At 43.7% G+C, this 24,983-nt stretch overlaps 3 protein-coding genes across 3 annotated transcripts in view; 2 read left to right on the plus strand and 1 right to left on the minus strand.

The window, feature by feature from the left end:
* The window catches only part of CLIC2 (chloride intracellular channel 2), a 94,812-nt gene extending 92,240 nt beyond the window's left edge, over positions 1-2,572 (minus strand). Inside the window, exon 1 of the mRNA XM_055267291.2 lies at positions 2,388-2,572. Within this exon, the coding sequence (XP_055123266.1) occupies positions 2,388-2,483 (96 nt within the window). The 5' untranslated portion in view covers positions 2,484-2,572. The remainder of the gene's footprint in view (positions 1-2,387) is intronic.
* LOC129475192 (histone H2A-Bbd type 2/3-like) lies at positions 1,206-1,804 on the plus strand. Its single transcript, XM_055267295.2, has one exon. The coding sequence runs from the start codon at positions 1,305-1,307 to the stop codon at positions 1,650-1,652; it is 348 nt and encodes a 115-aa protein (XP_055123270.1). The 5' UTR covers positions 1,206-1,304; the 3' UTR covers positions 1,653-1,804.
* On the plus strand, positions 2,518-4,318 carry F8A3 (coagulation factor VIII associated 3). Its single transcript, XM_055267296.2, has one exon. It carries the CDS (start codon positions 2,637-2,639, stop codon positions 3,747-3,749), a length of 1,113 nt encoding a protein of 370 aa, XP_055123271.1. The 5' UTR covers positions 2,518-2,636; the 3' UTR covers positions 3,750-4,318.
* The last annotated feature ends 20,665 nt before the right edge of the window (positions 4,319-24,983 follow it).

The following is a 24,983-nucleotide window of genomic DNA, read 5'->3' on the forward strand; positions in this document are numbered from 1 at the left end:
ATTACCGTCTCAAAGGCTGTGCCTCCAATCAACATGTGAATTTGGGGATTAAGTTTCCAAGACACACAATTTGGGGGACACACTCAAACCACAGCAACATCATCAGCCATTTGGGAAATACAAATGAAAACCACCATGAGATAGCACTTCACACCCACTAGGATGGCTATTGTAAACAAAACAAAATGAGGCAAACAGAAAACAAGTTTTGATGAGGCTGCGAAGAAATTGGGACTCTCATGCACTACTGTTGGGAATGCAAAAGATTACAGCTGCTGTGGAAATCAGTTTGGTGGTTCCTCAATAAGTTAAACAGAATTACCACATGAGCCAGCAGTTTGACTCCTAGAAATAGACCCCAAAGAACTGAAAACAGATATTCAAAGAAAAACTTGTACAGAGATGGTCATGGCAGTGCTATTCACAGTAGCCAGAAGGGGGAAATAACCTGTCCATCAACTGACGAGTGGGTAAACAAAATGTGGCCTCCTGTTTATACAACAGAATCGCACTCAGTCATTCAAAGGAAGGAAGTACTGATTCATGCCTCTACATGGATGAACCCTGATGAAACCACTACGCCAAGTGAAAGCAGCCAGACACACAAGGCCTCACATTTGGTCGTATAATTCCATCTATAGGAAATCTCCAGGACAGGCTAACCTCTATGGACAGAAAGCTGATTGACTAGTGGTTGCCAGGGTCTACCTGGAACGTGTGCACGGGCGGGGGGAGGGGGTGTGTGTGGGAGGGTGTGGGGGTCGGTAGTGGTGGTGTGGAAGGAGGCGTGTGGCAAGTGACTGCTTATAGGTACAGGGGTTTCGGTTTCTTTTCGGGGTGTTGAAAACGTTTTGGAACTAGGTGGTTGTGATGGATGTGCAACACCGTGAAGGCGTGGTACCTATCCTCCCCTCGCCCACCCCTTTGTCTTTCCCACAACGTTCCCATCCGGTAGAAAGGGAGAGTTCCCACTGGCAAAGAGAGGGTCACGAGCGCGAGTCCCCCTGCCCCGCCCCGCCTCACCCCACCCCCACGGCCCTCCAGCCACTTCTAGGCCCAGGCCTGCTCCCTCCAGGCCAATGGGAAAGCGATGAGGTCACCTGATGGACGTGCGTTCCTTGTGAGGGGCCGTCACCACGTGCGTGCCCGTCACCGGATGTGCGTGCCCATTGGTCTCGGCTCCCTAGCCAAGGAGGGGCTGGGCCCTGGTCGCTAGGATACACAGTACTGGACGCGGTAACTGTCATCTTGAGAGCCATCTTGCCTAGCTAGGCCAAGCCGAGATAGCACACTCGACGCCCAGCATGCCGAGGAGGAGGAGCCACCGAGAGTCCTCCGGTGCTGGCGGCCGGGGGCGGACCTGCTCTCGCACCGTCCGAGCGGAGCTTTCGTTTTCGGTGAGCCAGGTGGAGCGCGGTCTACGGGAGGGCCACTACGCTCAGCGCCTGAGTCGCACGGCGCCGGTCTACCTCGCTGCGGTTATTGAGTACCTGACGGCCAAGGTCCTGGAGCTGGCGGGCAACGAGGCCCAGAACAACGGAGAGAGGAACATCACTCCCCTGCTGCTGGACATGGTGGTTCACAACAACAGGCTGCTGAGCACCCTTTTCGACACAACCACCATCTCTCAAGTGGCCCCCGGCGGGGACTAGCTTCTGACACCCGGCCCCTGGGACCTGGCAGGTCCACTCCTCCACCCACCCGGCCCCAAACTCCCCAGCCCCAAATCCCCCGGCCTTAAACACCCTCCCCCCCCCCAACAACCCGGGCCCCAAAGTCTTGGGCCTTCATTAATTCTGTCAATAAAGTGTTTAAAGGAACCCACCTGCCTGCTTCAGTCACTTTGCCTTGGGGTGGGGGTGGGGGGGGGTGCGGTGAGATGGGTTGGGGGGGGTTGTGAGACCTCCACAGCTGGAGGGATGGAGAGGTGGTGGGGGTCTGGGGTTGGGTGGGAGTCAGGGATGGCACAGAGGAGCAGTCTCTCCCGGTGACAGTGCAGGGGAGTGGCCCTGGGTGGGAAGGGGACACCCCCGCTGGTTCCGAGCAAGTCAGGGCCTGCCCGGGAAAGTCCTCAGCATGATGGTGTTCGTGGGGGCGGGTGGGCCTCAAGGCCATGACTGCAGTGTAGCGACAGGCCGGACTTCTAAGGCAACCGGGGTGGGGACGGAGAGGTGGACCCGGCGCTTGGCAAGGGGCCCCGGACGGGAAGATGGAGGAGTGAGTGGTGGGGGGAAAACAGTCCAGAAATGCACAGACACGGAACTAGGGTCACGAGTTTAGTTTGGGTCATGTTCAGATGGAGAGGCTGTGGGATGCCTTTAGCAACCTAGACCATTTGCATTGCAGCCGAGCTAGCAGCAGCTGGTGCCCCGCCAGGCCCCGCGTACCTTCCCAGGGTCTTGGATCCGCATCCCCGAGACCCTCGATTTGCATACGCCGCTCACAGCCCGGCCAGGCCCCGCCTCCGATCCCGCTCTTTGCATGTCACCAGGGCTGGGGAGCGGGCGCGGGCACGGGCACGCCGGCAGCCCGCCAAGGGGGACACAGGGCACGTCGCCCCGCCCCGCCCCGCCCCGCCCCGCCTCGCCCGCCCGCCCGCTGCGGCAGCGCGTCCGGAAGTGCTTGGGGCGGCGAGCATGGCTGCAGCGGCGGCAGGCCTGGGAGGCGGCGCCGGCCCGGGACCCGAGGCCGGGGACTTCCTGGCCCGCTACCGGCTGGTATCGAACAAGCTGAAGAAGCGGTTCCTGCGGAAGCCGAACGTGGCGGAGGCCGGCGAGCAGTTCGGACAGCTGGGCCGGGAGCTGCGCGCCCAGGAGTGTCTGCCGTACGCGGCCTGGTGCCAGCTGGCGGTGGCGCGCTGCCAGCAGGCGCTCTTCCACGGGCCCGGGGAGGCGCTGGCCCTCACCGAGGCCGCCCGCCTCTTCCTGCGGCAGGAGCGCGATGCGCGCCAGCGCCTGGTCTGCCCCGCCGCCTACGGGGAGCCGCTGCAGGCCGCCGCCAGCGCCCTGGGCGCCGCGGTGCGTCTGCACCTCGAGCTGGGCCAGCCGGCCGCCGCCGCCGCCCTCTGCCTGGAGCTGGCCGCCGCCCTGCGCGACCTGGGCCAGCCGGCCGCCGCCGCCGGTCACTTCCAGCGCGCCGCCCAGCTCCAGCTGCCCCAACTGCCCCTGGCCGCGCTGCAGGCGCTTGGCGAGGCCGCCTCCTGCCAGCTGCTGGCGCGCGACTACACCGGCGCCCTGGCGGTCTTCACGCGCATGCAGCGCCTGGCGCGGGAGCACGGCAGCCACCCGGTGCAGTCACTGCCGCCGCCCCCGCCGCCGGGGCCCCTGCCCGGGCCCGGGGCGACGCCCGCCCTACCGGCCGCGCTGCTTCCTCCGAACTCCGGCTCGGCGGCGCCCTCTCCCGCCGCCCTGGGCGCCTTCTCGGACGTGCTGGTCCGCTGCGAGGTGTCCCGCGTGCTGCTGCTGCTCCTCCTGCAACCGCCGCCCGCCAAGCTGCTGCCGGAGCACGCCCAGACCCTGGAGAAGTACTCCTGGGAGGCTTTTGACAGCCACGGGCAGGAGAGCAGCGGCCAGCTTCCCGAGGAGCTCTTTCTGCTGCTCCAGTCTTTGGTCATGGCTTCCCACGAAAAGGACACGGAAGCCATCAAGTCGCTGCAGGTGGAGATGTGGCCACTGTTGACTGCTGAGCAGAACCACCTCCTTCACCTCGTTCTGCAAGAAACCATCTCCCCCTCAGGACAGGGAGTCTGATCCATCCCATTCACCCAATGACTTTTTGCCCAGGCCGGGACTTTTTGCATCAGTCACGTTCACCAGATGACTTTGCCTGTTACCAAACCTCATGCACCCACGTTTGCGTCTGGGGAGGAATGAAAAGACATCGTTCCCGCTTCTGCGTTTTGTTATTCCTACTGCCGCCATAGGAATTACTTCGTTCGCTGAACGTTACCAGCATCCCAAGAACACATTTTGATAGAATCAGGGTAGAGGACGTGGCTGTCTTCTAAAAAGCCACGACATGAAAATGACAATCCCTTTCGTCTCCTTCCTCCACTGCTTCCACCCAACGCGGCCTCCTGCCTCCGCCTTTGTTTCATAGTGAGGATTTTATTTTGCACGGCGCCCTCCCTCTAAATACCTACCCTGGATGATTTCATCCTGCTCCTCATTTCTTAACATATTCCTGTGCCTTTGTAATGGCCAAATTTCTCCTTCCACTCGTCCGCACGGTACGTCTTCATGGGAGTCATTTTATTCCTTAACAGCTTCCTTGTAACCACAGCCCTAAATCCATGATAAAGTTACTCTTGTACTCCTCATGTGTGGTTTTGGTGTCCGTCGTCTGTAAAATGTGACTCTCTTACCTGCTTGTCAGGAGGCCAAAAGCAGAACCAGATAGCTCTTTGGGCTCCAGGATGTATTCGTTCCTTTGAAATTTCACTATGCCTCCTATGTGGGCAAGGAACCTGCAGAGATCATCTATGATGTGCTCCGTACTCAGGTGACTGCAATGCAGATACATCCAGTGCAGCGGGTCTGGTGCCGATGCATCGATTTGCATTGGAATTCACGGTTCTGGTTCTATTCCCAGAGGTATATGCAGTCTGGATCACAACAGCTTTTATTTGTAATAGGGAATTTTTTTTTTTTTTTTTTTTTTTTGCCGAGATGGAGTCTCACTCTGTCGCCCAGGCAGGAGCGCAGTGGCGTCATCTCGGCTCACTGCAACCTCTGCCTCCTGGGTTCAAGCGATTCTCCTACCTCAGCCTCCAGAGTACCTGGGATTACAGGCGTGCACCACCACGCTGGGCTAATTTTTGTATTTTTAATGGAGATGGGGTCTCACCATGTTGGCCAAGCTGGTCTCCAACTCCTGACCTCAAATGATCCACCCTCCTCGGCCTCCCAAAGTGCTGGGATTACAGGCATGAGCCACCACGCCTGGCCTGTAATAGGGATTTTGCTGCAACTTTTAGTTAAGTAGGTGAAATCAGAGTGGTGGCCCTTTGGTGGTGTGCGATCACGTGACTGCAAGGCAGCCTCCGTGTTCCCCCAAAGCGGGATGGCGTTCCGTTTGAAAACACTAAAGTTTCCAAGGCTTTCTGGCTCAAATGGAGCATGCACCCCAACTAGGCTGTTTTCTTATTTATTGCGTCTGTTTAATCCTTTTGATGGTGACAACAAGAACTCTTCAGAATATAGCCTCTTTCTCAAACTTTCAACCCTGGGGAAATGCATCCTTTGGGCCGAAGTTGCACGCAATACTGATCTTCGGGGCTGAGATGTAAGGACACAGTTTGGAGTAGGTGTTTTTGTTTTGCGTCTTCTTGCAGGGGAGAGGTGTGGAGGGTTGTCACTGTGAGTTGAGTGCCTCAAAATGGGCGGGACTTGTAGGGTGCTCTTTTCTGCTTCTATTTCTATTTCTATTTCGACAGTGTGGAAGTAATGGGAAGCACAGGAGAGGCCCATTCCACCATCATTCCTCTGTCTCTCACTTGGCTGCCAGGAAGGGTCCTACAGAGCCCTGAACGCCTGGCCCAAATTATTGTAAAAGCGGTTGAAGGGCTCATGCTCCTTTGCTCTTTGGCTCTTTCCTGGTATGCTCCTCTTAACCCGGGCTGCAGACCCGGCCGGCTGGCTTCTTGTCAGGTTTAGGAGTTACGGAGCTTGACTGGTGACCAGTTTGGGATTTGGGCTTCAGGAGAAGCCTCCTTAGGCCCCTGGTCCAAACTCCTTGCATCAGGGAGGTGAGGGGAAGGATAACCAGACAGTCCAGTAGTGGGTATCTGAGCATAATTCTAGGAAACACGAAAACTCCTCGTTTTCCATTTGCCGTGGGCTTGTTCATGTATCTCCCTCAGAAACTTAAGAGCAGTGATAACTGGGCCGAGGCCAGATTTCAGCATTTTTGAGAATTCCCTCGTAATGTATCACATCAATATCAAAAGTCAACACTGATTTCTAGCATGCCAAAAGCAAATACTTTCAGAGGACATGATTAGTTTGCTTTTTAACTTGAAAACAATTCCAAATTCACACTTACAACAGCGTAAACCGTCGGAAATGGTGGCAGCGAAGCAGTGAACCCTTAAAGGCTGTTGGGGTTCCCCTTCTCCCCATTATGAGGTACTCCCAAAAGGAGAAATGTTGCTTATGAAAGAATATTTTATACGTGAATAGTACAAAGACAAAGACGTTTGAGAACCGCTACGCCGGAGGAAGGTGGTCAAGACTGAAATTAGTGTATTAGGCAAGATCTGGTTCCTAGGTGCTGAGGATTCTGGTGCCAAGGATTAATGTTAACCGTGTAGGCATCTCTACCACCGTTAGAGGAGACCAGCATCCCACAGACTCTTTCTGTCAAGGGCCGGATAGAAATGTGTTAGTCTTTACAGACCACAGATGGTATCTGTTGCACAGTCTTCTTTGTTTCTTTGTATGTTTGTCTTTGCAATCCTTTAAACGTGTAAAAACTATTCTTAACTCACAGTCCGTACAAAAGCAGGCTATGGGCCGAATTCTGGGGCTATAGTTTGCCCACCCCTGAATTAGAACCCAGAACATAGTAGTTACTCAATAACTGTTTAGTTTTTTTTTTATTTCAATAACTTTTGGCTTACAAGTGGTTTTTGGTTAAATGGATGAATTATATAGTGGTAAATTCTGAGATTTTAGTGCACCCATCACCCGAGTAGTGTACATTGTACCCAATGTGTAGTTTTTTTATCCCACACCCTCACACTCTCCCCCTTCTGTGTCTCCAAAGTCCGTTATATCACTCTGTATGTCTTTGCATTCTCATAGCTTAGCTCCCACTTACAGGTGAGAACATAGGGTAATTTGGTCTTCCATTCCTGAGTTACTTCACTTAGAATAATGGCCTCCAGCTCCATCCAAGTTGCTGCAAATGACATTATTCTGTTCCTCTTTATGGCTGAGTAGTTCTCCACGGTGTGTACTTACCACATTTTCTATATCTACTCATTGGTTGATTGGTGCTTAGGTTCGTTCTATATCTTTGCATTTGTGAATTGTGCTGAAATAAACATATGTGTGCATTTGTGTTTTTCATATAATGACTTCTCCTTTGGGCAGATACCGAGTAGTGGGATTGCTGGATCGCGTGGTAGATCTACTTTTAGTTCTTTAAGGAATCTCCATACTGTTTCCCATAGAGGTTATACATTCCCACCTAGCAGTGTATGCACCGTCCCTTTTCACCACATCCACGCCAACGCCTATTGCTTTTTATGTGTTTGATATAATTCACCAGTAATACTATATGGGTCTGAAATTTTCTTCACAAAGAAAGGTTTTTTGTCCTGATTTTAATTTCTTTAATAGCTATAGGACAATTCCCATTTTAAATTTCTTCTTCGGTCACTTTTAGTAACTTGTATTTGTCTATTTTTTTTTTGCATTTTTTGACTGAAGTTGATCTTAATATTTCCTTGTTATACTTCCAGCATCTCTAGAATCTGCCGATACATCCTTTCATTCATTCCTGGGCGTGTTGAGAATTTGTGTTTCCTCACTCCTTTTTGTTTTTTTTTTTTTTTTTGATTCATTTTGTTGCTGACTTGTCAGAGTATTCATTTCAATGACGCTATTGACTTTTAAAATTTTTTGTATTTTTAATCTGTTGTGTATTTCAATGATTTCTGCTCTGGTTATTCTTTCTTTCCTTCTACTTCCTTTAGGTCTATTTTTCTCTCATTTTTCTAGTTGCTTAAGGAAGTTACAAATGTGTTTGAGTTTGAACCTTTCTCCTTTACTAATGTAAGCATTTAAAGCTGTAAATTTCCATTTAGGAACTGTTTTAGTTGCAGTCTATAAATTTTGATGTGTTGCTTTTTTATAATAATTCATTTCACAATATTGTATGATGTATAATGTGATTTCTTAGATCCACTTAGTTCTTAAAAGTGTATTATTTAATTTTCAATTTAACTTCATGTGGTCAGGGAATATATAAGTTTTCAGTCCTTGGAAATGTATTGAGATTTATGATTTATTTTATGGCTCAACACTTGGTTTCATTCAGCCATTTTATGTCTTTTGAACTGGAAAGTTCAATTGATATATATTTAAAATAATTATTGATAAGTGAAGACATATGTATTTGTCCATTTTCATACTGATATGAAGAAATACCTGAGACTGGGTAATTTATAAAGAAAAAGAGGTTCAATGGACTCACAGTTTCACATGGCTGGGGAGGAGCAAAGGTACATAGGTACATCTTTTACGGCAGCAGGCAAGAGAGCATTGCAGGGAAACTGCCCTTTATAAAACCATTGGATTTCATGAGACTTATTCACTATTATGAGAACAGCATGGGAAAAACCCACCCTTGTGATTCAATTACCTCCCCCTGGGTCCCTCCGATGAAACTTGGGGATTATGGGAGCTACAATTCATGATGAGATTTAGGTAGGAACACAGCCAAACCATGTCATTCCACCCCTGGCCCCTCACAAATCTCATGTCTTTACATTTCAAAACCAATCCTGCCTCCCCAACAGTCCCTCAAAGTCTTAATTCATTCCAGCATTAACTAAAAAGTCCACGGTCCAAAGTCTCACCTGAGACAAGGCAAGTACCTTTTGCCTATGAGCCTGTAAAATCAAAAGCAAGTTAGTTACTTCCTAGATACAATGGGGATACAGTCATTGGGTAGATACACCTGTTCCAAATTGGAGAAATTGACCAAAACAAAAGGGCTACAGGGCCCATGCAAGTCTGAAATCCAGTGGGGCAGTCAAATCTTAAAGCTCCAAAATGATCTTCTTTGACTCCATGTCTCACATCCAGTTCACACTGATGTAAGAGGTGAGTTCCCATGGTCTTGGGCAGCTCTGTCCCTGTGGCTTTGCAGGGTACAGCCCGCACCACCTCCTGGATGCTTTTATGGGCTGGAGTTGGGTGTCTGAGGCTTTTCCAGGTGCACAGTGCAAGCTGTTGGTGGATCTGCCATTCTGGGGGCTGGATGATGGTGGCCCTCTTCTCACAGCTCCACTAGGCAGTGCCCCAGTGGGGACTCTGTGTGACAGCTCCCACTCTACATTTCCCTTTTGCACTGCCCTAGCAGAGGTTCTCCATGAGGGCTCTGCCACTACAGCAGGCTTCTACCTGGATATCCAGGTGTTTCCATGCATCCTTTGAAATCTAGGCAGAGGTTCCCAAACCTCAGTTCTTGACTTCTGAGCACCAGCAGGCCCAGCACCATGTGGAAGCTGCCAAGGCTTGCGGCTTGCACTCTCTGAAGCAATGGCCTGAGCTGTATGTTGGTCCTTTTTCGCTATGGCTGGGATGCAGGACACCAAGTCCTGAAACTGGACAAAGCAGCAAGGCCCATAAAACCAGTTTTTTTCTCCTAGGTCTCCCGGCTTGTGATGGGAGGGGCTGCTGTGAAGACTGCTGGCATGCTCTGGAGACATTTTCCCCATTGTCTGGCGATTAACATTTGGCTCTTCATTACTTATGCAAATTTCTGCAGCTGGCTTGAATTTCTCCTCAGAAAATGGGTTTTTCTGTTCTTTCCCATTGTGAGGCTGCAAATTTTCTGAGTTTTTCTGCTCTGCTTCCATTTTAAACATAAGTTTTAATCCCAAATCATATCTTTGTGAATCAGTAAAACTGAATGCTTTTAAGAGCACCCAAGTCACATCTTGAATACTTTGCTGCTTAGAAATTTCTTCCACCAGATAACCTAAATCATCTCTCTCAAGTTCAAAGTTCCACAGATCTCTAGGGCAGGGGTAAAATGCCACCAGTCTCTTTGCTAAAGCATAGCAAGAATCACCTTTGCTCTTGTTCTCAATAAGTTCCTCATCTCCATGTGAGACCACCTCAGCCTGGACTTTTTGGTCAAAACTGTTCAACAAATCTCTAGGGAGCTCCAAACTTTCCCACATCTTCCTGTCTTTTTCTGAGCCATCCAAAGTGTTCCAATCTCTGCCTGTTACCCAGTTCCAAAGTTGCTTCCACATTTTTGGGTATCTTAATAGCAGTACCCCACTCTACTGGTACCAATTTACTATATTAGTCCATTCTTACACTGCTATAATGGCATACCTGAGACTGGGTAATTTATACAGAAAAATAAGTTTAATGGACTCACAGTTTCACATGCCTGGGGAGGCCTCACCATCATGGCAAAGGTGAAGGAGCAGCAAAGGCACATCTTACATGGTGGTAGGCAAGAGAGCATGTGCAGGGTAACTTCCCTTTATCAAGCCATCCCTGAGACTTATTCACTGTCATGAGAACAGCATGGGAAAAACTTGCCTCCATGATTCAATTACTTCTCGCTGGATCCCTCCCATAACACGTGGGGATTATAGAAGCTACGTTTCAAGATGTGATTTGGGTAGGGACACAGCCAAACCATATCAATATATTATTGCCATGTTGCTCATTGTTTTCTCTCCATTTTGCTGTTGTTTTGTTCCTCTAGTCCTCTCTTGTGTTCTTTATTTGATCGTTTTTTATAGTCATTTGCTTTGATTCTTTTCTCTTCATCTTTTGTGTGTCTATTATAGGTTTTTTATTTGTGGTTACTACAAGGCTTGCATAAGATGTCTTGTAGTTATAACTGTCTACTTTAAGTTGACAACAACTTAACTTTGATCCCATATAAAAACTTTATACTTTTATGTCCTTCCCTCACATTGTGTTCTTGTAGTCAGAGTGTACTTCTTTTATATAGAGCAGTCATTAACAAATTTTTGTGGTTATAGTTATTCTTAATATTTTTGTTTTTTAACTTTTATATTAGGGTAATAGTAATTTGTAGGGACCTGCCCCACAGGGTCGGTGGGTCTCTCCCCGTGTGCAGCGACGAGAGAGTGTGGAAATAAGGACACAAGACAAAGACATAAAAGAAAAGGCAGCTGGGCCCGGGGGACCACTACCACCAATGCGCAGAGACTGGTAGTGGCCCCGAATGTCTAGCTTCGCTGTTATTTATTGAATACAAAGCAAAAGGGGCAGGGTAAAAATGTGAGTCTTCTCCAATGATAGGTAAGGTCACGTGGGTCACGTGTCCACTGGACAGGGGGCCCTTCCCTGCCTGGCAGCCGAGGCAGAGAGAGAGAGAAGACAGAGAAAGACAGCTCACGCCATTATTTCTACATATCAGAGACTTTTAGTACTTTCACTAATTTACTACTGCTATCTAGAAGGCAGAGCCAGGTGTACAGGATGGAACATGAAGGTGGACTAGGAGCGTGACCACTGAAGCACAGCATCACAGGGAGATGGTTAGGCCTCTGGATAACTGCGGGAAAGCCTGACTGGTGTCAGGCCCTCCACAACAGGTGGAGGAGCAGAGTCTTCTCTAAAATCCCCCGGGGAAAATGTGACTCCCTTTCCTGGTCTGCTAAGTAGCGGGTGTTGTTTCTTGACACCTCTTGCTACCACTAGACCAAGGTCTGCCTGGCAACGGGCATCTTCCCAGATGCTGGCGTCACCGCTAGACCAAGGAGCCCTCTGGTGGCCCTGTCCAGGCATAACAGAAGGCTCGCACTCCTGTCTTCTGGTCACACCTCACTATGTCCCCTCAGCTCCTATCTCTGTATGGCCTGGTTTTTCCTAGGTTATGATTATAGAGCAGGGATTATTATAATATTGGGACAAAGAGTAGTTACTACCAACTAATGATTAATGATATTCATATATAATCATATCTAAGATCTATATCTGGTATGACTATTCTTGTTTTATATTTTATTATACTGGAACAGCTCGTGTCCTTGGTCTCTTGCCTCGGCGCCTGGGTGGCTTGCTGCCCACAGTAATTACCATCATTACAATGTTCCATTATTCTGTATTTGTCTATATATTTACACTTACTAGTAAGATTTATGCTTTCATGTGCTTTTATGTTGCTGTTTAGCATGTTTTTATTTTATTTTATTATTATTTTTTGAGACAGGGTCTCACTCTGTCATCCAGGCTGGAGTGCAGTGGTGTGATCACAGCTCATTTCAGCCTTGACCTCCTTGAGCTCCAGTGATCCTCCTACCTCAGCCTCCCAAGTAGCTGGTACTACAGGCACATGTCACGATGCCTGGCTAATTTTTTATTTTTTTGTTGAGACAGGGTTTTGCCATGTTGCCTTGGCTGGTCTTGAAGTCCTGAGCTCAAGCAATATGCCTGCCTTGGCCTCCCAAAGTGCTGGGATTGTAGGCATGAGCCCATGCCCAGCATGTTTTCATTTCAATTTGAAGAACTCCTTTAAGTGTTTCTTATAAGGCGTATGTAATGGTGATTATCTCCCTCAGTTTTTGTTTGTCTGGGAAAGACTTTATGTCTCTTTCATTTTTAAAGGATAGTTTTTCCAGGTATAGTTATCTTGTTGGCAGTTTTTTTTTTTTAATTTCAATACTTTGAATGTATCATCCCACTCTCTCCTGGCCTACAAGACTTCTGCTGAGAAATCCACTAAAAGTCTTATTGAAGTTACTTTATATGTGATGAGTCACTTTTCTCTTGCTAATTAAAAATTATCTCTTTGGCTTTGACTTTTGACAAATTAATTATAATGCCTTAGTGTAGACCTGTTTATGTTCCACTTATGTGACGTTATTTGGGCTTCTTGAATCTAGGTACCTATTTTCTTCCCCAGATTTGAGAAGTTTTGAGTCATTATTTCTTTAAATATACTTTTCTCTCCTTTCCCTCTCACTTCTGTTCTGGGGAATATCATAATGTGTATGTCATAATAGTGTTCCATAAATCCTGTAGGCTTTTCTCATTCTTTTTCATTTTTTTCTCTTCTTACTGTATAATTTCAAAAGATGTGTTTTTGAGTTGGCTAATTATTTCTCTCTGATTGAATATGCTGTTGAAGTGGTCTATTGCATTTTTTAGTTTTGCCACTGTATTCTTCAGATCCAGAACTTCTGTTTGGATCTTTTTTAATAATTTCTAATATTTTGGGACCTTTTTTGTTCATGTATTGTTTTCCTGATGTTGTTGAGTAGTCTATCTGTATTCTCTTGTAGCTTGCTGAGCTTCCTTAGATTTATTATTTTGAATTCGTCATCAGGCATTTCGTAGGTCTTCATTTATTTTGGGTAGGTTACTGGAAATTTGTTGTGTTGCTTTGATGGTGTCATGTTTCCCTGATTTTTCACATTTCATGTAGCTTAGCACTGGAATCTGTACTTTTATTTTTATTTAAATTTTTGATATATTGTATTTGTACATATTTGTGGGATATATGTGAAATTTATTACATGTGTAGAATATGTAATGATAAAGTCAGGGTGTGATGGTTAATATTGTCAACTTGATTGGATTGAAGAATGCAAAGTATTGTTCCTGGGTGTGTCCATGAGGGTGTTGTCAAAGGAGATTAACATTTGAATCATTGGACTCGGAAAGGCAGACTCACCCTCAATCTGGGTGGGCACAATCTAATGAGCTGCCAGTGTGGCCAGAATAAAAGCAGGCAGAAGAACGTGAAAAGACTAGACTGGCTTGGTCTCCCCGTCTACATTTTTCTCCCATGCTAAATGCTTCCTGCCCTCAAACATTAGACTCCAAGTCCTTACTTTTGAGGCTTTGGGATTCAGACTGGCTTCCTCTCTCCTCAGCCTGCAGATGGCCTATTGTGGGACCTCACCTTGTGATTGTGTGAGTCAATACTCCTTAATAAAATCCCCCTTATATATACATCTATCCTATTAGTTCTTTCCCTCTAGAGAACCCTAATACACAGGGTATATAGAATATCCATCACCCAGATATTTATCATTTATATATGGGTACATTTCAAGTCTTCTAGCTATTTTTAAAAATACAATGCATTGTTGTTAACTATCATCACCCTACTCTGCTATCAAACATTAGAACATATTCTATCTAGTTGTATTATTGTACCCATTAACCAACCTTTCTTTCACCAACCCATACACAATTCCCACTCTCTGGTATCCATCATTTCACTTTCTACCTCTGTGATCTACTTGTTTAGATCCCATGTATGAGTGAGAACATGTGAAATTTGTCATTCTGTGCCTGGCTTATTTTGCTTAACATAAGATACTTCAGTTCCATCCGTGTTGCTGCAAATAACATGATTTAATTCTTTTTTATGGTCATATATATAAACACCACATCCTCTTAATCCATTTGTGCATTAATGGACATGTAGGTTGATTCCATATCTTTGCTATTGTGAATAGTGTGGCAATAAACATGGGAGTGCATGCATCTTTTTGATATATTGATTTATTTTCTTTTAGATAAATACCCACTAGTGGGATTGTTGGATTGTATGGTAGTTCTATTTTTAGTTTTTTGATAAATCATTATACTGTTTTCCATGGGGATTACTAACTTACATTCCCATCAGCACTGTAAGAGTTCCCATTTCACTACATCCATGCCAACAATTGTTATTTTTGTCTTTTTAATAATAGCCATTCTAACTGTGGTAAGATAATGTCTCATTGTGGTTTTGATTTGCATTTCCCTGAGGATTAGTGATGTTGATCATTTGTTCACATAGCTCTTGACCATTTGTATGTCTCCTCTTGAGAAATATGTATTCATGTCCTTTGCCCACATCTTGATGTGATTATTTTCTTTTTTACTGTTGAGTTGATTGAGTTCCTTGTATATTCTGGATATTAATCCCCTGTCAGATGAGTAGTTTGCAAATATTTCCTCTTATTCCATAGGTTGTTTCTTCACCCTGTTGATTTCTTTCTTTTCTGTGCAGAAGCTTTTTAGTTGAATATAGTCCCATTTGTCTATTTTTGATTGTGTTGCCTGTACTTTTGAGGACTTAGTCATGAAATCTTTGCCTAAATCAAGGTGCTGAGGAGTTTTCCCTGGGTTTTCTTATAGTCGTTTTATAGTTTCAGGTCTTACATTTGTCTTTAATCTATCTTGAATTAGTTTTTGTACATAGTGAGAGATAGGGCTCTAGTTTCACAATAATCGAAAATTATTGTTATCCAGTTTTCCAACACCATTTATTTAAGAGGGTATCCTCTTTCCCCAGTGAAAATTCTTGAAGACTTTGTAATGATTGATTGGCTGTAAATCTGTGGATTTATTTCTGGGTTCTCTATTCTGTTCCTTTGAGGTATGTGTCTATTTTTATACTAGTACCATGCTGTTTTGGTTAATATAGCCTTGTATTTTGAAACTGGGTAGTGTGATTTTTCCAGCTTTGTTTTTTTATGCTCAGGATTGCTTTGGCTAGTCAGACACTTTGTTCAATATAAATTTTAGGATTTTTTTTCTAATTCTGTGAAAAATGACATTGGTATTTTGATAGGAAATGCATTTAATTTGTAGGTTGCTTTGAGCAGTATGGTCATTTTCATGATATTAATCCCTCTGATCCATGAACATGTGATGATTTTCCATTTGTTTGTGTCCTCTTCAATTTTTTTCACGAATGTTTTGTAGTTTTTGTTGTAGAGATCTTTTGCCTCTTTGGTTATATTTGTTCGGAGGTTTTTTTGTTTGTTTGTTTGTTTGTTTGTTTTTGTGACCATTGTAAACAGGAATGCCCTCTTGATGTCTTGTATGGACATTTCATTATTGGTGTATAGAAAAGCTCTTGATTTTTCTATGTTTTTATACCCTGCAACTTTACTAAAGTTGTTCATCAGTTCTAAGAGCTTCTTGGTATAGTATTTTCATTTTTCTAAATGTAAGTTTATGTTGTCTACAAAGACAAATAATTTGACTTTATCTTTTCTAATTTGGGTTCTTTTTATTACTTTCTCTTGCCTGATTGCTATGCCTGATTCTTATGCCTAGGACTTCCAGTACTATGTTGAATAAAAGTGGTAAACATAGGCATCCTTGTCTTGTTCCAATTCTTTGAGGGAAGGCTTTCAAATTTTCCCCGTTCAGTATGATTCTAGCTGCGGGTTTGTCATATATGGCATTTACTATTTTGAAATAATAAAGGTTCCTTCTATGCCTAGTTTTTCAGGTTTTTAATCATGAAATGATATTGAATTTTATCAAATGCTTTTTCTGCATCTATTGAGATGACCATATGCTTTTTGTTTCTTATTCTTTTGATGTGATTCATGACATTCAGTGATTTGCATATGTTGAAACATCCTTGCATCCCTGGTATAAATTATACTTAATCATGGTGTATTCATTTTTTGATGTGCTGTTGGATTTGGTTTCCTAGCATCTTGTGGAGAATTTCTGTGTCTATGTTCATCAGGAATATTGACCTGTACTTTTCTAAATTTATTGTGTCATTTTCTGATTTTGTTATTAGAGTAATGCTGGTCTCATAGGATGAGTTGGGAAGTATTCTTACACCTTGAACTTTTTAGAATAGCTTGAGAAGTGTTGGCATTAGTTCTTCTTTATATGTTTGGTAGAATTTGGCAATGAATCCAGTCCTGGACTTTTCTTTGTTGGGAGACATTTAATTATTAATTCAATCTCACTACTCATTATTTTTCCATCTAGGTTTTCTTTTTTTTTTTTTTATTATTATTTTTCCATCTAGGTTTTCTATTTCTTCCTGATTCAATCTTGTTAGGTTGTATGCTTCCAGAAATTTATCCAGTTCCTCTAGGTTTTCTTGTTGTTAGTATATGGTTTTCATAATAATCCATGATGATCCCTTGCATTTTTGTAGTATCACTTGTAATGTCTTCCATTTCTAATTTTTTTTTTTTTTTTTTTTATACTTTAGGGTTTTAGGGTACTTGTGCACAATGTGCAGGTTTGTTACATATGTATCCATGTGCCATGTTGATTTCCTGCACCCATTAACTCGTCATTTAGCATTAGGTGTATCTGTGTTCTCCCTTCTTTTCTTGGTTAGTCTAGCTTGCAATTTATCAATTTTGTTTATCTTTTTAAAAAACTTACTGTTTGTTCCATTGATGCACTGTATTTTTTTCCTCTATTTTGTGTGGTTCTGCTCTGATCTTTATTATTTCTTTCCTTCTGCTAATTTTGGATTTGGTTTGTTGCTGCTTTTCTAGTTCCTTAAGGTACATTGTTAGATTTTTTTAACTTTAAAAGTTTATTTAAAATTTTAAAGATTTAATATTTTAAATCTTTCTACTTTTTTAATATAGGCATTTATTGCTGTAAACTTCCCTCTTATCACTGCTTTTGCTGTATCCCATAGGTTTTGGTATGCTGTATTTTTATTTTCATTTGTTTCAATGATTTTTAATTCCCATCTTAATTTCTTCATTGACTCAATGGTCTTTCTGAAGCATGTTGTTTAATTTCCATGTATTCATATGATTTCCAAAGTTGTTTTGTATTGATTTCTAATTTTTTTCCACTGTGATCTGACAAGATGCTTGATATGACTTAGGTATTTTAAAGTTTAAGACTTGTTTTGTGTCCTAACATATTGCCTACTCTATAGAATGTTCCATGTGCTTTTGAGAAGAATGTGTATTCTACAACTATTGGATGACATATTTTGTAAATGTCTGTTAGATCCATTTGGTTTAAAGCCTGATTTAAATCCAGTGTTTCAGCCAGGCATGGTGGCTCACACTTGTAATCCCAGCATTTTGGGAGGCCAAGGCAGGTGGATCACTTGAGCCCAGGAGCTCGATGCCAGCCTTGGCAACATGGTAAAACTCTGTCTCTACCAAAAATACAAAAATTTGCCAGTCTTATAACCTGGCCTCGAAATAAATAAATAAATAAATCTAGTGTTTTAGATGATCTGTCTAAGAGTAGGGTGTTGAAATCCCTCACTATTATTATATTGAGCCATTCTCTTTAGATCTAGTAATATTTGCTTCATGAATCTGAGCTCCAATATTGGGTGCATGTATATTTATAATTGTTACATCCTCTCCATGGATTGATCTCTTTATTATTATATAATAATATCTTTTTTTTACTATTTTGACTTAAAGTTTGTTTTTTCTAAGTATAACTACTCCTGCTTATTTTTACTTTCTGTTTGTGTGAAATATATTTTTCTATCCCTATACTTTCAGTCTATATATGTCTTTACAGGTAAAGTTCATTTCTTGTAGGCAGCATATACTTGGTCCATGTTTTTATTCGTTCAACCATTCTATGCATTTTAAGTGGAGAATTTAACCCATTCACATTTAAGGTTATTATGGATATGTGAGGTTTTGTTCTTCTCATATTGTTCATTGTTTTCTGGTTATTTTTAATACTCTTCATTACTTTCTTTCTCTCTTATTGTTTATCATTGTGGTTTGGTGGTTTTCTATAGTGATAATATTTTATTCCTTTCTCATCCTTATTTGTAGGTTTGCTCTATTAATGGGTTTTATACTTTCATATGTTTTCATGATAGTAGATATCATGTTTTGCTTCCATGTGTAGGACTCCCTTAAGTATTTTTTGTAGAGCCATTCTAGTGGTGATAAATTTTCTCAGCTATTGTTTTTCTGGAAAATAGTTTATTTCTGCTTCATTTATAAAGGATAACTTTGTTAGGTTTAATGTCCTTAGCTGACAATTTTTTTCTTTCTGCACTTTGAATATATCATCCAATTCTCTCCTATTTATAAGGTTTCTGCTGAGAAATCTGCTTTAGTCTAATGGGGATTCCTTTATAAGTGACTAGATGCTTTTCTCTTGCTAATTTTAGAGTTCTCTCTTTGTCTTTGACTTTTGACAGTTTAACTACAGTGTGCTGTGGAGAAGAGCTTTTTGCATTGTATCTGTTTGGCAGTCTCTGGGCTTCCTGCATCTGGATGTTTACATCTCTTTGCTTGGGAAATTTGTGTCTATTATTTGTTTAATAGGTTTTCTTACCCTTTCATTCTCTCTTTGCCAATTGGAACTGTGATCATTCAAAGATTTGTCACCTATGGGGTCCCTTATGTCATGAAGGATTTGCTTATTCTTTTTTATTATTTTTTCTATACTCTTGTCTGACTGGGTTGTTTAAAAAAACTTGTCATCAAGTTCTGAGACTTCCATCTGCTTGATATAGTCTATTGTTGTAACTTTTGAATCCAGTGTGTATTTCATACAATTAATTCTTTACTCCAAGATTTCTGTTTGGTTTGTTTTTATTATATCTATCTCTTTGGTAAATTTCTCATTTGTATACTGAATTGTTTTTCTTATTTCTTTCTATTGTTTTCTAGAATTCTCTTATATATCACTAAGCTTTTTTAGTATCAAAATTTTGAATTTTGGGGGGTTTCATGCTTTTTTTTTCTTTCTTCTTTTTTTTTTGAAATGGAGTCTCACCCTGTCACCCAGGCTGGAATGCAGTGGTGCGAACTCAGCTCACTGCAACCTTCGCCTCCCAGGTGCAAGTGATTCTCCTGCCTCAGCCTCCTGAGTACCTGGGATTCTATGCATGTGTCACCACACACAGCTATTTTTTGTTTGTTTGTTTTTAGTAGAGATGTGGTTTTGCCCTGTTGGCCAGGCTGGTCATAAACTTCTGACCTCAAGTGATCCACCTGCCTTGGCATCCCAAAGTGCTTGGATTGCAGCATGAGCCACCGTGCCTGGCCTTATGCTTTTTTTAATTGGGAGCTGTTGCTGGAGAATTATTGTGTCCCTTTGTAGGTGTCATATTTCTTTTTAATGTTTCTTTTGTCCTTACACTGATATCCATACATCTGATGTAACAGTCACTTTTTCCAGTTAAAAACATTGCTATCATAGGAGAGTGCTTTAACTTTGGAATGTGGGGAGTAGTGTAGTCTTTGCATGAATTATTTGGCTATAAACAGCATCAGTGATAACTGATTTCCTCAGTGGCTTAGGTTGTGGCTACTACTGGAGGCTGGGGTGAAATTTTGCTGGTGACTGGGATGCCAGGTAGGCCAGTTTTTGGGTCCCAATGTCAGCAATGGTGGGGTGGGTGAATCTGTCCCTGGGTTTTAGGTTGGCACACATTGGTGCCAGTGTTAATGGGTCCTCTAAGGCTGACTCTTAAGCCTCCAGGTGGCTTGTTCAGGTGCCAGGAATGACATTGATGGGCTGAGCATGTGGGTGGGTCCTCAAGGCCCTGGATAGCCTGCATGATGTGGCTGATGGCAGTAGCTATGGTAGGGCTATCCAGTAGCTATATTAGGCTCATGCTGGTGTTGGCAGTGGCTGTGATGGGTTGGGGAGGCCAGCGCCCAGACTAGAAGGTGATGCACGGGGGCGGGCACCAGCTTTGGTGGTAACAGCAGGTTGAGTGGGCCTGATGTCAGACCCTGGGAGGAGTGCTCAGGTGCTACTAGTGGTGAACTGGGCTGGTCAATCCCTGGGCCTCTGACTGATATGCTTGGATCTTGGGCATGAGGTGGAGCCTGGCTGAGCTGTGGTTTCACACCACCCCCATCATGCTTCATGAAGATGCTGATTGTGTTATGTAGGGGTGAGGTGAGCCATAGGTCATCAACAGAATGCTCAGGTGAAGGTGGCAATGGCTGTGCTATTACTAAGTTACTTAAGAAGGTGGAATTGCTTTCCCTGGGAGCAGCCATAGGTAGTTGGCTTTGCCTACATATCAGCTGATATGGTTTGTCTGTGTCCCCACCCAAATCTCATCATGATTTATATTTTCACAAACCCCATGCATTATGGGAAGGACCAAGTGGAGATAATTGAATCATGGGGCCTGTTTTCCACATCCTGTTCTCGTGATAGTAAGTTCTCATGAGATCTGATGATTTTACAATGGGCATCCCCCTTCACTTGGCTGTCATTCTTCTTCTCCTTCCTGCTGCCATGTGAAGAAGGATGTGTTTGCTTCTCCTTCCACCATGATTGTAATTTTCCTGAGGCCTCCCTAACACAGCAGAACTGTAAGTCAATTAAGCCTCTTTTCTTTATAAATTACCCAGTCTCAGGTATTTCTTCATAGCAGTGTGACAATGGACTAATACAGTAAATTGGTACTGGTAGGGTGGGATGCTGAGAATTTCTCTGCAGAAAATGGGATTTTCTTTTCTATTGAATCACTAGGCTGCAAATTTTTCAAATATTTATGCTCTGCTTCCTCTTCAATGCTTTGCCACTTAAAAATTTCTTTCACCAGATACCCTAAATCATCTCTCCCATCACAGGCCCAGTGGCCTAGGAGGAAAAAATCGTTTCCTGGGCCAGGTCCAGGGCCTTCCTGCCCTGTGCAGCCTCAAGTCGTGGTGTTCAGGTAGAAGTCTGCTGCAGGGGCAGAGCCTTTATGGAGAACCTCTGCTAGAGCAGTGCAGAAGGGAAATGTAGGGTGTGAACCCCCACACAGAGTCCCCACTGGGGCACTGCCTAATGGAACTGTGAGAAGAAGGCCACCATCATCCAGACCCCAGAATGGTAGATCCACTGAAAGCTTGCACCACGTGCCTGAAGAAGCTGCAAATACTCAACGCCAGCCATGAAAGCAGCCAGGAAGGGGCCTGTACCCTGCAAAGCCTTGGAGCTGCTCAAGGTTGTGGGAGCTCACCTCTTGCATCAGCGTGACCTGGATGTGACACATGGAGTCGAAGGAGATCATTTTGGAGCTTCAAGATGGACTGCCCCATTGGATTTCATGCTTTCATGGGGACTGTAGCCTCTTCATTTTGGCCAATTTAACCCATTTGGATTGGATATATTTACCCAATGCCTGTATCCCCATTGTATCTAGGAAGTAACTAACTTGCTTTTGATTTTACAGGCTCAGGTAGAAGGGACGTTCTTGTCTCAGATGAGACTTTGGACTTGGACTTTTGGGTTAATGCTGGAATAAGTTAAGACTTTGGGGGACTGTTGGGAAAGCATGATTGCATTTTGAAATGTGAAGACTTGAATTTTGGGAGGGGCCAGGGGTACAGTGATATGGTTTGGCTGTGTAGCCACCCAGATCTCATCTTGAATTGTAGTTCCCATAATCCCCATGTGTCATGGGAGGGACCAGGTGGAGATAATGGAATCATGGGTGTGGTTTCCTCCATCCTGTTCTCATTATAGTGAGTAAGTTCTCTTGATATCTGATGGTTTTATAAAGGGCTTCCCTGCTTCACTCAGCTCTCATTCTTCTCCTTCCTGCCACCCTGTGAAGAAGGATGTGTTTGCCTCCCCTTCTACCCTAGTTGTAAGTTTCCTGAGGCCTCCCCAAGCCTGTGGAACTGTGAGTCAATTAGTTCTCATTTCTTTATAAATTACCCAGTCTCAGGTATTTCTTCATAGCAGCGTGAGTACAGACTAATACATCAGCCCGCAGCAGTCTGCAGCCACTGCAATAGCAGGCAGTGGAATTTGTCTTTGGGGCATGTTAAAATACATGGCCACCCCTTTGCAGGAAGTGAGGGGAAAGGATTGCTGCCTGCTGCCTATGACTACTACCTTGGTGCTGGATGCAGGGCACCACATAGTCCAGTGTGGACTGTGCTCTAAAGATGGTGTCACTGTTGCCAAGGACTTGGGAGCTTGTGGTACTCTCTCTGGTGCAGTTCCTTCTTGTGATTTCCAGAGAGCTCACCATGTTAGTCTCAGGGCCAAGGAGGGTTAAAGGGCTCTCTCAAACTAGGATTTCAGTAGTTCATAATGGGAATGTGGACTGCTGATGGTCTCTCACGTTTTCCATGCATTGGGGAGTCTGTCTCAGCTCCCAGCCAATCCTAGCCAAGCAGGCTGCCTCACTTCCCTCCCTTTCCTTGCTTTGTTTCCTGTCATTTTGCTATTGAATTCCAGTGTCCTCTCTTGGATGATCTATTTGAGGTGTAATTATCTACCTGCTATTTTGGTTCTTCTTAGTGGACAAGGTGAGTAAGTGATACCTCTAATCAGCTGTCTTGAAGACCCTGCCCAACCCAGTGTCTGTGCATTAAAAAAAGTCACTTCTTCCAGACTTTATGGACTGGTTACTATAGGGAAAAGCCTTCACCTGTGAGCGAGTATGAGGGCACCATCTGGGTCAAGTGGGCAGTAGCACTAGGTCTGGGGCACATGCACTTTTTGGCAACTGGCTGGGGGAGTGCAGTGGCACTGGCTTTGAGGAGCCCACAGTGGCATCATCCAGGTGAGGGGGATTTGGTTGCTCTGGCTTTGGGAGCCACAGTAACTTGAGATCCAGGAGGCTCCATCAACTGAGTTTTACATTTGCAAAGACTGCAGGGGTCCTCTCCAGCAGAAGGCTGTTTAGGGGTCTGTGGTGGTCACAAGGGCTTCTGGGGTCCTCACTGGCAAAGATTGCTGGGGTCCTCCTGCTCTTCTTATTCTCTGCAGTGGGAACTCATAGCCAAGGAGATTCCTCTTGGGACTGAGCTTTTCCAGCCAGGGGTAAAATATTTCCTACCTTTTTCTATGCAGCCATCCTTGATTTTTGTGCTCCACTTGGCTACTGTTCCTTTTTAATTGTACCCCAGAACTGTCCCAGAGCTATTTTCATCCATGAATAGTTGTTAAATTGTTGTTTTTGTGAGAGGATGAAGGTTAGCACTGCCTAGCTTGCTGTCTTCCTGATATCATCTCTCCTTTTTTAGTTATTTAAACTATTTATACTAACTACTTTATCATTGTTTTCTTTTAAATTTAACATCTGGAGCATCTTTTGGTTGATTTTTAGTGATTGCTTTTTTTGTGTCACATTTTCTTTTATGAACATGGTGTATAATATTGTAGAGAATCTGCATTCTATTATCTTCCTCTATTAATGTTGACTTTTGTTCTAGTAATCTGGTCACTTACTGTTTAATCACCTGTAACTTGTTTAGGCTGTGTTTTATATCTTGTTAGTATGGCCCTGTTGAAAGCCCATTGTGTTTTTTAGCTCTTCCATCTTATTGTTACTTGTCTTGGTCCATTTAATGTTACTATAAAGGAATACCTGAGGCTTGGTAATTTACAAAGAAAGTTGCTTCTTTGGCTCATGGTTCTGCAGGCTGTACAAGAAGCAAGTTGCCAACATCTGCTTCTGCTGGGGGCCTGAGGCTGCTTCCATTCATGGTGGAAGGGGAAGGGGAGCCAATTCGTGCAAGAGATCACATGACAAGAGAGGAAGCATGGGTGAGAGGGGAGATGCCAGACTGCTATGATTTCAGTTCTTTTGCATTTGCTGAGGAATGTTTTACTTTATGTGGTCGATTTTAGAGTAAGTGCCATGTGGCAATGAGAAGAATGGAAGAATGTATTTTCTGTTGTTTTTGGGTGAAGAGTTCTATAAATATCTATCAAGTCCACTTGATCCAGAGCTGAGTTAAGGTCCTGAATACTTTGTTAATTTTCTGTTTCAATGACCTGTCTAGTATTGTCAGTGGGATGTTACAGTCTCCTACTATTATTGTGTAGGAGTCTAAGTCTCTTTGAATGTCTCTAAGAACTTACTTTATGAATCTTAGTGCTCCTATACTGGGTGCGTATATATTTAGGATAGTTAGCTCTTCTTGTTGAATTGAACCTTTTACCATTATGTAATGCCCTTCTTTTTCTTTTTTGATTTTTGTTGGTTTAAAGTCTGTTTTGACAGAAAGTAGAATTGCAACCACTGCCTTTTTCTATTTTCCATTTGCTTGGTAAATTTTCCTCCATCCCTTTGTTTTGAGCCTATATGTGTTATTGCATGTGAGATGGTTCTCTTGAAGACCGCATACCAATGAGTCTTGGTTCTTTAACCAGCTTGCCATTCTGTATCATTTAATTGGGACATTTAGCCCATTTACATTTAAGGTTAGTATTGTTATGTATGGATTTTATCCTGTCATTATGATGTTAGCTAGTTATTTTGCAGACTTGTTTACATGGTTGCTTTATAGTATCACTGGTCTGTGTACTTGAATGTGGTTTTGGAGTAACTGGTAATGGTCTTTCCTCTCCATATTTAGTACTTCCTTCTGGAGCTCTTGTAAGGCAGATCTGGTGGTAACAAATTCCCTCAGCATTTGCTTGTCTGAAAAAGATCTTATTTCTTTGCTTATGAAGCTAGTTTGGCTGGATAGGAAATTCTGGGATGGAAATTCTTTTCTTTAAGAATGTTGAATATTGTCCCCTAATCTCTCCTGGCTTATGGGGTTTCCACTGAGAGGTCTGCTGCTAGTC

The sequence above is a fragment of the Symphalangus syndactylus genome, chromosome X, assembly GCF_028878055.3.
Source record: "Symphalangus syndactylus isolate Jambi chromosome X, NHGRI_mSymSyn1-v2.1_pri, whole genome shotgun sequence".
NCBI lineage: Eukaryota > Metazoa > Chordata > Mammalia > Primates > Hylobatidae > Symphalangus > Symphalangus syndactylus.

Bases quoted from the DNA above. Each gene is read 5' to 3' on its own strand.
- LOC129475192 (XM_055267295.2), top strand. From the start codon at position 1,305: ATGCCGAGGAGGAGGAGCCACCGAGAGTCCTCCGGTGCTGGCGGCCGG.
- F8A3 (XM_055267296.2), top strand. From the start codon at position 2,637: ATGGCTGCAGCGGCGGCAGGCCTGGGAGGCGGCGCCGGCCCGGGACCC.